The 14033-nt window shown below is 36.8% G+C and overlaps 1 protein-coding gene across 2 annotated transcripts in view; it reads right to left on the bottom strand.

Moving 5' to 3' along the window:
• LOC131158343 (nuclear pore complex protein NUP205) overlaps positions 1–14033 on the bottom strand; it is a 129234-nt gene that overhangs the window by 7554 nt on the left and 107647 nt on the right. For both annotated transcript variants that reach the window (XM_058113145.1, XM_058113144.1), the window contains exons 36-42: positions 13106–13270; positions 12890–13027; positions 2401–2544; positions 1916–2038; positions 1694–1789; positions 1443–1571; positions 1244–1344 (exon numbers count right to left, since the gene is read on the bottom strand). In XM_058113145.1, the coding sequence (XP_057969128.1) occupies positions 1244–1344; positions 1443–1571; positions 1694–1789; positions 1916–2038; positions 2401–2544; positions 12890–13027; positions 13106–13270 (896 nt within the window). The remainder of the gene's footprint in view (positions 1–1243; positions 1345–1442; positions 1572–1693; positions 1790–1915; positions 2039–2400; positions 2545–12889; positions 13028–13105; positions 13271–14033) is intronic.

Below are 14033 nucleotides of genomic sequence, written 5' to 3'. Positions count from 1 at the left end.
AGAAAAGGTGATTTAGGATCACTCTTTCTATTCAACAAAGGCTTCAAACTATGTTCTGGGCCCTCCACTTCCTCCTCTATTCCCCACAACCTTTCTCTTTAACACCCTACCCAGAAATTTACAAACTATTTTCAAATTTAAATTCAAAACAATGCCTCCCTACCTCTCCTAGCATCATTGCCATGCCATTATGCTACTCTTTCACCTAATAACACACCAACAAAAAGAGGTGCATAGTGTAACAGTGTCAGCCCAAGCTGGTGCTGGGCAATTGAGCCTCACAGTTTTGCTCCATAAATGGCGCTTCACAAGGTTGAAAACTACTCCAACCTTACATGGCCAAGATCTTCCTAGCATATGCTCAATGTTGGATCATGATAGATAGCTTAGATAGGGGATAGCTTCAAACTGAGGACCACTTGATTATAGATAAAACTCTTGAAAGAGAAGCAGAAAGTAAAAAGCTTTTCTGGTATCCTCCTAAAAAATTATAATGACAAAAAAAAATAAAAAAAAAAATAAATAAAAATACTAATAAAACCAAAAAAAAAAAAACTAATGTTTGATTAATATCCCCAAAACCAGAATAAATTAAAAGTTTAAAACCCTAATCACTTGCACTATTTGTCCTTGGATCTAATAACAATTAAAAAATATACGACTAGAATAATGAAAATTCAAAAGAATACTAATTAGAAAATATCATAATAAATTTTTTATTTTATTATATTTTTAAACTAACCTTTCGGTGTTCCAAGAACAATCCAATTGCACATGAAGGTTGAAAATAGTGAAAATATTTTATGGATGACTCTTGTGACATTTTTCAAATTTTTAGAAATTTTATGGACAATTTAATTCTTTCATAAAAAATTGTGTTCAGAACATTTTAATACACAAATGTGGATTCTAGTAATGTGGCAACAGGTTGCCACAACTAAAAAAACCACAAAATTCACTTTTTCAGTTTTTGCTGCAATAGCTGAAAACCGACGAGGGAAACTAAACTAACACAAGCAAATGTGTTGTTGGCACCTATTTCTTCACTATAATACAATAAAAATAAAAATAAAAAAGGGAATAGAAATAGAAATGATACCAAACAACACCTAATTAAGGCAACAGCATCACTTCAAAATTCTTTAACACAAACTCAAAATTGATTGACACATGGTTCAATAAAACTAAAATTGTTATTAGATTATTTGATGTTAAACAGATCAAAAAATATCATCATTTATACCTCTTCTGAATATTGTCAGATGAAGACACACAATCTCGCTGATCACACATATTGATAATTTCATCCACCTCCTGTCTTGATAGTTCATTTATGTCTTGAATCTGCAGGATCATAAATAAAACTAATAAGCTCTAGCATAGTCATATGACAACAAAATATGTGAAAGAAAATATCATGGTTACTAGAAAAACATTATCACCTTGTTTAGCAGTAAGGATTTTTCCTCCACAGCTCTTTCAAGGGCAGCTGTCACGGTATTGAGAAAACGACCAAGCAGAGTCAAAGTTGGTTGCTGCAGTCTGACACGAGCATGGGAATCATCTGAAACCTGATTTTAAAAAAAGGGCAATAATTAAAAATGTGTGTATATCTTTTGAGTGCAATCAATATCAAAATGCAGCAGGGATGCAAGTAAAAAAACATGATTTCTAGATGAAAATTCTGATCTACCTGAAGACTCATACGTTTCCTTGTAACTAGAAAATACAGATAAGAACTCAGGCTAAAGCAAAGCCGAAATGCTTCCAATTCCAACTTCCTTCGGTTCTGTTCACTCACGATGAAAGAGGGGCAAGATTACACAAGATATAATAATAATGACAGCAGCAATAACACTGATTAAAAATGAATCCACCACTTTGTCAGCCGAGCTTCAACATAAACATGAGCTACCTGAAGTGATTGTACTGATTGGGAAAAAGAAAGGGACTCCAAATCATGAGAGAAAAGGGCACACATCATAGCAAAAAGCCCTTGAACAAAACCAAACTCATGGATTTCTTCATATGGCCAAACCTGTACAATATCCAAAGTTCCTTATAAATAAATGGACCAAAAACCACCATACAAACGATAGCAGGAAAAGAAATAACTGGCTTAGCCCAGTGAGACATGCAATACAATGTTTGAGGACCATAAGATGCCCTTAAAAGGCAATTGAAAAGATGTTCAATTTATCCCAACAAAATTAAGGGCCTTGATATGTTTGGGGATCACATCACTAATGAGCACAATTCTTATCTCATTGAAAATGGCTGGGCCAACTTTTCATCTATCCTTCCCCATGAGCCCCTTGTACTTGAATCAGTTGAAAATAGCCAAGCCAACTAATTATTAGGCACAGTGTGCATTTTTAACAAATCTATGACGACCTTTACCTTGGTAAGAATACCAACAACAAGATTGATTTGCTCCATTGTCAATTCATCAGCTTCTTGAACATCTTCCTGAAGAACTTGATCAAAGAGGAACTGGTGACCTTTGACAAAATCTATAACTTCACGAACAATTTTATTCCTCACCTGTCATTACCCAAGTAGGCAGGAATATATTTTCAGCAGTCTAGGAAAGAAAACAAAAACAAGAATAAACAAATAATTCAATAAACAAATGGGGGTGAACACACAGATATGCATGTATGCATATCATTATGTGTGTGTGTGTGTGTGTGTGTGTGTGTGTGTGTGTGAGAGAGAGAGAGAGAGAGAGAGAGAGAGAGTTTCGATGATCAAAAATATATATTTGAGAGGTTTAGACAATAGCTAGTAGTGGAAGCAAAAATAATTCCTAACACAAACCTGATAGTGCAAACAAAGATTGTTTCCAAAATTAGCAATGCTCTTTGCACACATTAATGAATCTCTTAGAAACAAAATATGATATTCTTACTTAGATCAGCCCTGGTATATACAATCCATGCAGATCAATACATTAATAAGTGAACGATTTTTTAGGAGAAGAATAACCATTTTTATTGAATTTCAAGAGACACGATTACAAGATAAATAGTAGAGGAAGGCCACCAAATCAGCAAATCAAATCACCACAAAATCAGCAAATCAAATCACCACAAAATAAGCAAATCAAATCAGCAGATCTCTAGACTAGAAAACAGGAGACTAAAACTACTAGAAACTGAAATAGTAATTTCAGATTTTAAAAAATAGAATTTCCTAATTTATTCCCTAGAAATTCAGCAACCCCCCTCAAGTTGGAGCATAGATATCTATCATGCCCAACTTGCTTACAAAAAGCTCAAAACTAGGTGAAAAGTCCTTTGTGAAGATATCGGCTATTTGTTGAGTAGTTGAAACAAAAGGCATGCAAACAACTCCACTATCAATCTTCTATTTTATGAAGTGTCAGTCAATCTCTACATGCTTCGTGCGATCATGTTGTATTGGATTTTGAGCAATACTTATGGCAGCCTTGTTGTCAAAATACAACTTCATTGGCATGTTCACTGGCATCCACAGCTCTTCAAGAATTCTCTTAGCCATAGCATCTCACAAACTCCGTTAGCCATAGCCCTATATTCTGCCTCGGCACTGCTCCTTGCAACCACATTCTGTTTCTCGCTTTGCCATGTGACAATATTTCCCCAGACATAAGTACAGTATCCTAACGTGGATCTCCTATCAATAACTGAGTCTGCCCAATCCGCATCAGTGTTTGCCTCTATATTCTGTTGTGTGGTCTTCTAGAAGAGTAAACCCTTGCCTAGTGTGCTCTTCAAGTATCTAAGAATCTGATAAACTACTTCAAGATGTTTCTCGTAGCGTGAATGCATAAACTAGCTCACCAAACTCACAACAAAAGCAATATCGGGTTGTGTATGTGATAAGTAAATTAACTTTCCCACCAAGTTTATGATTGGGATCTATTGGAGTGTCTGCTGGCCTGCAACTGCTCATCCCAGTCTCCTTAAGGAGGTCAAGGACATACTTCCGTTGGGGGACAACAATCCCTTTCTTCGACAGAGCAACCTCCATTCCAAGGAAATACCTCAAAGATCCTAAGTCCTTGATCTCAAATGTTGATGAGAAGGAAGTCTTCAATCGGTTCATCTCAAGTACGCCATCTCCAATGAGAATTATGTCGTCCACATACACAATCAATATTGCTATCTTCCCATCCTGTGAATGTCTTATAAACATCATATGATTACCTTGCCCTTGAGTATACCCCTAACTTTTAACAAACTGAGTGAATTTCTCAAACCAGGCTCTCGGTGATTGTTTTAACCCATATAAGGACTTCTTCAGTTTACACATCTTTGTGCCAAACTTTTCACCAAATCCTGGAGGTGAATCCACGTACACTTCTTCCTCCAACTCTCCATTAAGAAATGCACTTCTTACATCCAACTGTTGCAGAGGCTAGTCACAATTAGTTGCTAGTGACAAAAGAACTCTTACAGAGTTTAGCATTGCAACTAGGGCGAATGTCTCCAAGTAATCAATGTCGTAGGTTTGAGTAAATCCCTTGGCAACCAATCAAGCTTTATACCGTTCTAGAGAACAATCAGATTTATACTTGACTGTAAACACTCATTTGCACCCTACAGTTGTCTTTCCTTTTGGTAGATCAAATAACTCCCACGTGCCATTTTTTCCAAGAGCTTTCATCTACTCAAAGATAGCCTCCTTCCACTCGAGAACTTTTAGAGCATCCTGCACAGTATTAGGAATCTCCATAAAAGACAATTGTGAGGTAAAAGCATGAAAAACAGGTGAGAGATTTTCATATGACACATAATTGAACAATGGATGTTGGGTGCAAGACCTCACACCGTTACAGACAGCAATGGGAAGTTCATAATCATCGAACCTATGATTGGAAGTAGACTCGGGTTCAGAACTAGAGGACTCAGAACTCGAAGATGAAATGGACTGAACATGAGGTAAAGGCTCGGTCAGGATACTACCTAGATTGACATTAGTTCACTTCATAAAAAATCCCCTCAAGTCTACTTGCAAGCATATAAAAATAGGGATAAAATCATATAAGGTCAAAAGAAGAGGAAATATTTTTCAAAGGGCTTCGGGCGACCCAACCTTGGCGTTATAAATGCCTCGGTCGACCGAACTAGCCTAAAGTCAAGCTGTGACTATGGCTCGGGCGACCGAATTGATTTTGTGCATATTGTCCACAGTCGACCGAACATAAAAGTTCACTTTTTCCACTGTCCCCGGGTTACCGAACTTGTAGTTCAAAACAGGCCCAGGCGACCGAATTGTGACGTTCGGCAACCCGAACCATGGACCAGGCGCCCAAAACCACGAAGGTTGGGAAATCGCCCTGACATTCAACCAACCGAACTCTCCTCAGCCATCCGAAACCTAGAACAAGCTTGTGTTTGTTCGGCTAGCCGGCCCTATGGACCGGGCGACCGAATCTCTCAGGTTGGTTTATTTTTACCGCGTTAAAAATTTTAATTAACATTTATTAATCTTTTCTAAAATTCCATCTATGTCCCCCAATGGTCATAATTTTATGAATGTCTATATATACTAGTTCATTTGGAAAGATTAATGAGAGATTAGCAAATATCATTAGCCAAAATGCTCTGAATTTCCAAATACTCACATAAGCTAAAAATTCCTCTCTTACCCATCCTACTTGCTAAAATCTTTTGGTAAGAGTATTATTGAGATTGTTCATATTAGCATACACTCTCATCGTATTTGTTTGATATTGATTTTATTGAGAGTATGCTTGAGAGTTCCCTTGTGATTTAATTCATCAGTCTTCATTGGGAATAACTCTCAAAGGCTTGTGAGTCTTGCATTTGTGTTGCAAGATTCTTGAGCTTTTCAAACAAGCTTGATTTCAAATATCTCCTATATTTTATACGTGATGTTTGTTCTAGAGATATTTGAGTGTGCTCTTGAGATCTTTGAGGTTATGGCTTGCGATTGACATACATATTTTTAACTTAAAGATGTATTCAAACCATTCTCACATATAAATTGTTATTGTTGCATATAACTGAGAGTTGGCATTTAGACCTCACTGAGCTTATACATCCATATCAAACTGAAGTGTAATTGATTGTGCGTATTGGTACATATCTTCTTGTTGGAGAAGCACGTATTTTGCACACGAAATTTAAATTGAATATCTATTGTATTTCAGGCGTGGCCTGAAGGGGTGATAATCCAGCCCGGAAGGATTGTATGTAAAGGTTGAGGTCAGTCCTCGTAATTTGACCTGGTTGTAACCGGTGCCACTCTACCCGTTAAGTGAGTCGTAGTAGAATCCTCGAACTTGCGAGCTAGAGGCAGGGACATAGGCAGTAGTGGCCAAACCCTGATAACATATCGTGTGTCTACTTTAATTTCCAGCATTTATATTTCTACACATGTATGTTATATTTAATATATTGTGAATGTTGCGCATGATTTAATTTTCGCATATCATTATCTGCGCAATTAGTATATGATTAGAAAGACCCTAGGTTGTGTATTACTGATATCTGGTTAAACCTAGGAAGAAGTTTTTAAAATTCCAATTCACCCCCCCCCCCCTCTTGGGAATACACCAATTCCAACAGAGGGTTTACAGATTCTGGACAGTGTAAAGGATTGGAAGACCCTTTCTTTCCTGTTGTCCTCTGTCGCGAGTAAACAATGTCAAATGGTACCAATGTTGTTGTGTTTTTTTCTGTTTCCCCTCTGTTAGTCATTATAGGATCATGAACATCATAAGATAGCACTATAGGAAGACCTACCTTTTCAATATCTAAAAAATTCGACTCACTTTCTCCTGGCATAATAAAGCTTGGGTTTTGAGGTTGAATAATCAAAGTTGGAGAATGATCATTTTGCAAGTCTTCAGTTTGGAAAAAATCATGAAACACAGTCAAATCTTTGTTTTGGTTCCCCTCTGAAGATGAAGCGTAAAATAGGGACGTAATTCAAAGAATGTAACATCCATGTAAACAAATATATTTTTGGAAATGGATTCAAAACATTTATACCCCTTTTGAGTGGGAGCATAACCAACAAACACACATTTTGTGGCTCGGGGTTCAAGTTTTCCTTGATTATGACTATGAATATGAACAAAAGCAGTACAGCCAAATATCTTTAGTGGTAAAGAAGAAGATAGCCGATTTGTTGGATAAAACTTATGAAAAACATCAAAAGGTGTTTCAAAGCTTAAAACCTTATTAGCCGTTCTATTTATGAGATATGTAGCAGTAAGAACGGCTTCACCCCAAAGATATTTAGGTACCTGATTGGTAAAAAGTAATGCCCGAGCTACTTCCAATAAGTGTTTGTTTCTTCTTTCAACCAAACCATTATGTTGCGGAGTATCGACACAAGAGCTTTAATGAACAATTCCCTTTTCAAGAATAAATTGGCCCAAAATGTTTTTGAAATATTCTTGACCATTATCACTCCGCAATATTTGAATATTTTTTAGAAATTGTGTTTGTACCATGGTGTAAAAAATTTTGAAAATTGTTTCCACTTCAAATTTTTCCTTTATCAAATAAACCCAACTTAATCTCGTGTGATCATCAATAAAGGTCACAAACCATTTTTTTCCAGAATACTTAGATGTTCTACATGGGCCCCAGATATCACTATGAATCACAGTAAATGGTGTAGTTGGTTTGTAGGGTTGGGTGAACTCACGATGATGTTTAGCAAACTGACAAACTTCACATTGAAAATAAGATGGACTTTTATTCTGAAATAAACTGGGAAACAAGTATTTTAAATATTGAAAACTAGGATGGCCTAACCTATAATGTCATAACATGATATCATTGTCTTTGAAAATAGAAACAGAATTTAAGCAAGTACTTTGACATTGTCTACTCGAGTTAGGTCTATCGTCAAAATAATAGTCCATCTTTTTCCTTAGCACTGCCAATCATCCTCCCCGTGGTCAATTCCTAAAACTCATAATAATAAGAGTATAAATTAGCTTGACATTGATGATTAGAGGTAATTTTACTAATGGACAACAAATTGCAAGAAAAATTTGGAACGTGGAGCACATCATGGAGACTTAATTACAAAATGAGTTTGATAGTTCCTATCACGACAATTACCAAAAGTGAACCATCTGCAATTTTGACCTTTTTATTGCCTGCACACGGACTATAGGATGAGAACAATTTGGAGGAGCCAATCATATGATCAGTTGCGCCATAATTAGTTATCCAAGAATGAACAGAATTAGGAATGACACCTAAAAGTGCAGTAGCAAGAGAGTTACCCTTTTGTACCAAAGAACAAGACGGAGTTAAGGACAGTTTTGGAGATTGAAACAATTTGTACATGTGCTTTAATTGCTCCTTGGTAAAAGGGAGTGCATCCGAGTTGGTAGAGGGCTCCTGAGTCTCTTCAGCAATGGTTTGGTAGGTGTGACTATGACGTTTGGATTTTGGCTTCCAATTTGCTGGTTTACCATGAAGCTTCCAACATGTCTCCTTCGTATGCCATGGTTTTTTGCAATGCTCGCACCATGGTTTCTTACGCCCATTGAGTTTTGTAACCATGAGATAAAGGGCTGAATTCTGGGAGTAGTAATTAGCAAATACAAACTTGGAAAGAATAGCGGGATTGGGTGGAATGGTTTCAAAAGTACCGAAAGAGCTGGTAGGATTTCTCTGGGCGCGGGTCATTGCCGACTTATATGACATCATCAGAAGAAAAGAGCACAAGGCTTTGATACCATGAAGGATTTTTTAGGAGAAGAATAATCATTCTTATTGAATTTCAAGAGACATGATTACAAGATAAATAGTAGAGGAAGGCCACCAAATTAGGAAGGCCACAAAATCAGCAAATTAAATCACCACAAAATCAGCAGATCTCTAGGCTAAAAAACAGGAAACTGAAACTACTAGAAACTGAAATAGTAATTTCAGATTTTAAAAAATAGAATATCCTAATTTATTCCCTAGAAATCCGACAATAAGCATAGTCCAAGACCCGATTAAAGAGGGGGTCAATGGGAAAGGAAACCTAGAGGATTAGGGCAGAAGGGAACAAATCAAGTGAAACACGAAGAAAAGAATTGAAAGGGACAAACAGGAAGCTATTATTTATTTAAATTTTAATTAAAAAATATATCAAATGGAGAAAATGATAGTGAATTAGAGGCGAAAGGCCCCTCACAAATCTTTGTAGCACTGACAATTCTATAAGGCTGTTGTGTCCATCTCATCTCCAAAAACTCACACAATGCATATCAAACATTTCATAATCACATCAACAATTTTGAAAAGAATATTTAATGTCAGACACTTCCTGACATTTCTTGGACACTTGTTCGATTCTTAATATATATATATATATATATATATATTTTTAAATGTTCTGCTTCTTATATTGACACATTGTAAAGTTACTTTATTTTATACATAAAACCATAATTATAAAACTGAATGGCCTTAACATTGGGTCCTTCTACAGGTATTATTGCCCAAGATTGTGTGGTATTTCAAAGAAAGATCCATATAGCCTACTCCAAAGATGCCACTTAAGGTTCCTGTGCCCATCTCATCTCCATGTCCAACACTCTCTAACAATCCCATGATGCATATGCAATTTTTAAAAATAAATGTAAGACATTTCTTGACACTCCTTGGACACCTGTTGGATTCCTTTTTTTTTTTTTCGAAATTTTCTTAGTATGATGACACATTGTAATTTTACTTTATTTTATTCATAAACAATAACTATAAAAGTGAACAACCTCAACATTGGGTATTTCCACCGGTATTGTCCAAGATTGTGTGGTATTTTAGAAAAAGAAACATATAGCTGAAGAGACATTTTTTTGTTTGGTCAATCAGAAAAGATTAAATATATTAAAAAGAGGCATCAAGGGGATGCCACTGAAGTACAAAGGTAACAATAAACATCCCCTTACTGAAAAGAATCAAGAAGATCAAGAATTACAAAGGGGTCCCTTCCAGCCAGCCCAGAATGCCAGCAAGAGATCATAGCAATCCAATGGTCCATGCCAGCCTGAATAGAAGAGATAGTTCCTTCAAAGCCTCTTCTCTTCTTTTCTCTCCACACCACCTAAAAAATAGCAAGGGGAATGAGGGAGAAAGGATTTCTTTCTTCCTTATTTCCTTTGATCCCCTTTCAAGCCCATAAGCTCACCTTCTATCATAGCTGCAAAGACATTCTGTTTTATGATGAACCTGGTTAGGTCCCACAATTTCTTCGTCCATGGCAATGGAGAAGGACGTGATCAACTGATTCCTCCTGCTGCAGACATAAAAAGCATCTGTTGACAAGAGAGAAACCTTTTTTTTCCAAGGATGAGCCAGAGCACATTCTTAATCTTAGATGTATCCTACTCAGTTTTGAAGAGATTTCAGGCTAAAAAGTGAATCTGGGAAAAAGTTGAAATCATTTTAACAGGGACTTCTGTTTGTGGTCCTTTGCTTGAAAATCTCCTTGTCTGTAAGCTCAGGACCTTTCCTATAACTTATCTCGGTCTACCCTTCGGAGCCAAGTTCAAGAAGAAGGATACCTGGGATCCCCATCGTTGGAAGGTCTGAAAAGAAGCTTGCTGGTTGGAAAAAGGAATTTTTGTCAAAAGGTGACAAACTCCCTCTCAATAAAAGTACTCTTGTCTAATCTCCTAATTTATTTAATGTCTCTTTTCCCTACCCCCAGTACGTTTGCCAAGAGATTGAAGAGCATCAAAAGAAGATAGCTTTGGGGGAACACACGGGTTAGATTTTCAAATATCATCTTCTTAATTGGGGAGTGGTTAAACAACTTTTACAAAAGGGCGGCTCGGCCTAAGATCCGTCATTATTTTCATTAAATCCCTTTTGGGGAAACGGCTTTGGAGATTCATGATAGAAAAATCATCTCTGGAGGGATGTCATTGCTGCCAAGTATGGTCTCCATCGAAATGGTTGGACCTCAAAAGATTCAAAGGAAAAGCTTGTGGTACAGGTGATTAGAGATTTATCAGAAGAGGATCGGAGAACTTCTTCTCTCTCGTCTACTTTAATGTGGGAATTGTGGGAATGGAGACATGCAACTTGATTTGGTTGTTTAGTAACAAGTAATACATTTAAATACGATATTAATTAGCATGTTCTTCCTTGAAGAGACTATGTTAGTACAGCAATTATGTGAAGGGGGTGGAGGCATCTTAGTCTTTCGTATCATTTTATTATTAATATGCAACAGCACAGACCTGGAGCTGTACATATGCTCCAGGAAACAGCTTCCTTACTTTTTCCTCTTCTTTTCTTCTGTGCTTCCCTTCTTCTGTTCGCCATCTCTAACTTGAGAACATGGTATTAGAGCATTGATCTCCTCTAAATCTGATTTATCAGAGTTGATTTTGGAACCCCCATTTTATTTTTCCTTTTTTCCTTCTATTTCCTAAATTGGTTCCCAAATGTGATTGCCAGGTTGCTTCAGGAGATATTTCAGGATCCTCTTGTTCTCTGCTAGGGCCTCCAGCATCTTTTTTTAGGTCTGTGTTCAAAGTAGTTTGATGATGCGAAGTCAGTCACATACAGTTTCTGGTAATGCTGCTGCTGTTCTGATATTCGACTAGTTAGTTGTGCAAAATGATGCTGTTGAGGTGCTGCATGTGTTCATAGTTGATTGCTTGCAGTCTTGTATCAGTTGTTGGTTGGTTTTAATTGGTGCTTGAAGACTCTATTTCCTGTTCTTGCCTGCACTTCCTTCTACTTGCTACCAGCCATAATGCTTGCAGCTGCTGTCAAGTTGTTTATTGAAGTGCTGAAGGTGCTTTTCTGCGGTCTGTATATTGTAACTTCAATTCTGCATCCATAGCTGTTTCTTGAATTTCTGGATCTTTGAAGGTCTAATGTGCTGTTCTGTGCAATGTGTGCTGCAGATTCTGCATCATCCCTGTGTTGTTCATTCCCAATACTGGTATGTGCTGATTGTAGTGTATTTGGTTGGGGGGGGGGGGGGGGTCTGACGACCTCTGTCGAAAGAGCTTCAGCTGACACTGTCAATATACAGATCATGACCATCAATTTGGTTGGATTCTCTAATTACAAGGTGTGGCCTCAGACACCACATATGTATGTTAACGCAGAAGGGAAATCCAAGTATCTGTTGCATTCTCCACCATCCCCACAAACCGGAGGCTTATGAATACTGGATGCAAGAGAACAGCATATTGCTTGTGTGGTTGTGGAATAGCATGGAGCCATGAATTGCTGCAAATGTGATGTTTCATAAAACGGTACTCACCATGAGTTACAAGAGATCCTTTTAATGTCCAGATCTCTTGAAATTTTGGTTTATCTGTTCATGTTTTAATCTATGTAACAAGAAAGAAGAGCAAAATACAGGGAAGTTGGGGGAACAACTAGGGAGGGGAATTAAAATTTGTAGTGCAACTAAAAGAAATTCGTAAACATCAGGCTGTTTGGTGACCTTTTTTTTTCTTCATTAAAATCATCATCTTTATTCTTTTGTAAATACACTTGATAGCAATTACAAATGTCTAATTTATCAAGAACTCACATACACGGATACACCAATTATAAATGGTGAAAAATAGCTAGATTGCGCGTGAAAGATGTAGCACTTTCATTTATTAAATTTTTAATAAGAAACTAGCCATTATTTTAGAAATTCCACCCACACACTTGGAATTAAAATAAATTTGTTTATGTTCCATATAGTATTAAAAAAAAAAAATTCATTATGTTCATTGAATTTTTCTTAAACGAATTTATTGCTCTACAACTAAAATATTCCCAAGATGCAACAGCACCACCAACTCAACCAATAGAGAACATTCATTTATCCAATCTCCATAATAAGCATGAACAAGAACCAAGATACAAAAGAATAACTTTTAACAAGAAAATAGGCCAACCTCAAAGAAATCAGATGTATCAACCAAGGAAGTCAGAGAGAACACCAATCTCAGCATAGGAACTATGATCAGTCGCCATTTATCAATATCCACAGCTTTATCTCTTCGAAGCTTAGTGTCAACCTGCCTCAAGCTTCCCTGATAATTTCAATTCACATAAGTAAAAATATCAACCAAGATGATTGAGACTAGTAAATGCAAACGCAATGTTCTCACCTGAAAATTGACAGCCCTGCATGAAGCAATATGCTCCAAAGCGCCCATAGAAAACAGAACCTGGGCCCCTGATTTCCCATATTTGTGACTAATTCTCAACATTAAGGCCAGTTCAGCCTCGAGAGTACATGCACGCTGCAAGGAGTCTACTGAACGCCCCCCATCCTAAAAAACAAGCTCAGCATATGTTACCTTCCAATATGCATATCAAGAAAGAAGCATCACAAAAGATGTATATTGTTAAACAACTAGTTTACCTAAAAATTTAAGCTTTTAGGTTGTAAGCAAATAATGTATATCAAGCTTTAACAGTCCCCCGCATGTGCAGTCTGATTGCACGTGGAGAGATAAACAAACGATGAATAACACCCATTACACAGCATAAGATAATTTTTAGCCACCACACAAGAAAGGTGGGCAACAAAAGTAGCAAACATAGATCTGATACCATGTTAAAACAGCCACTTTGCCTAAAAGATATGCGGTTAGGTTGTGGGCTAACAATGCATATCAAGCTTTAACATACATAAAGTACCAATCAACTTGACTCGGTAAACTGAGTACAGCAACTAGCGCAGTCCATGTTCTAAAAAAGAGATTGAAATTGAAAATACAATTTCAAAAGCAGATACATGTGTGCAATTCTGGACATTCATAATTTATGTTTACAGCAAGCGCACACAGATACACGCAACTTGCTCAATCATGAAGAAATTCGTCAACAGTGAGATCCAAAACACAAGTAAAAAGTGGTGTTCAAGATCAAACATTTTTTTCTAAGACACCAAAAGAGAATTCATTAGAAGGAAATACAAAAAGAATGGGAACAAATCATCATCCAAACAAGAAAGAAGAACCAAAAAAACCTAAGATCGCCTTAGAAGTCACATCTTAAAGCCCCTCCATAACTTATGGAGCTCTTTAAATT

The sequence above is a fragment of the Malania oleifera genome, chromosome 6 (assembly GCF_029873635.1).
Source record: "Malania oleifera isolate guangnan ecotype guangnan chromosome 6, ASM2987363v1, whole genome shotgun sequence".
NCBI lineage: Eukaryota > Viridiplantae > Streptophyta > Magnoliopsida > Santalales > Ximeniaceae > Malania > Malania oleifera.
Note: the sequence above shows the minus strand (reverse complement) of the source record. Positions and strands in the feature narration are given on the sequence as shown.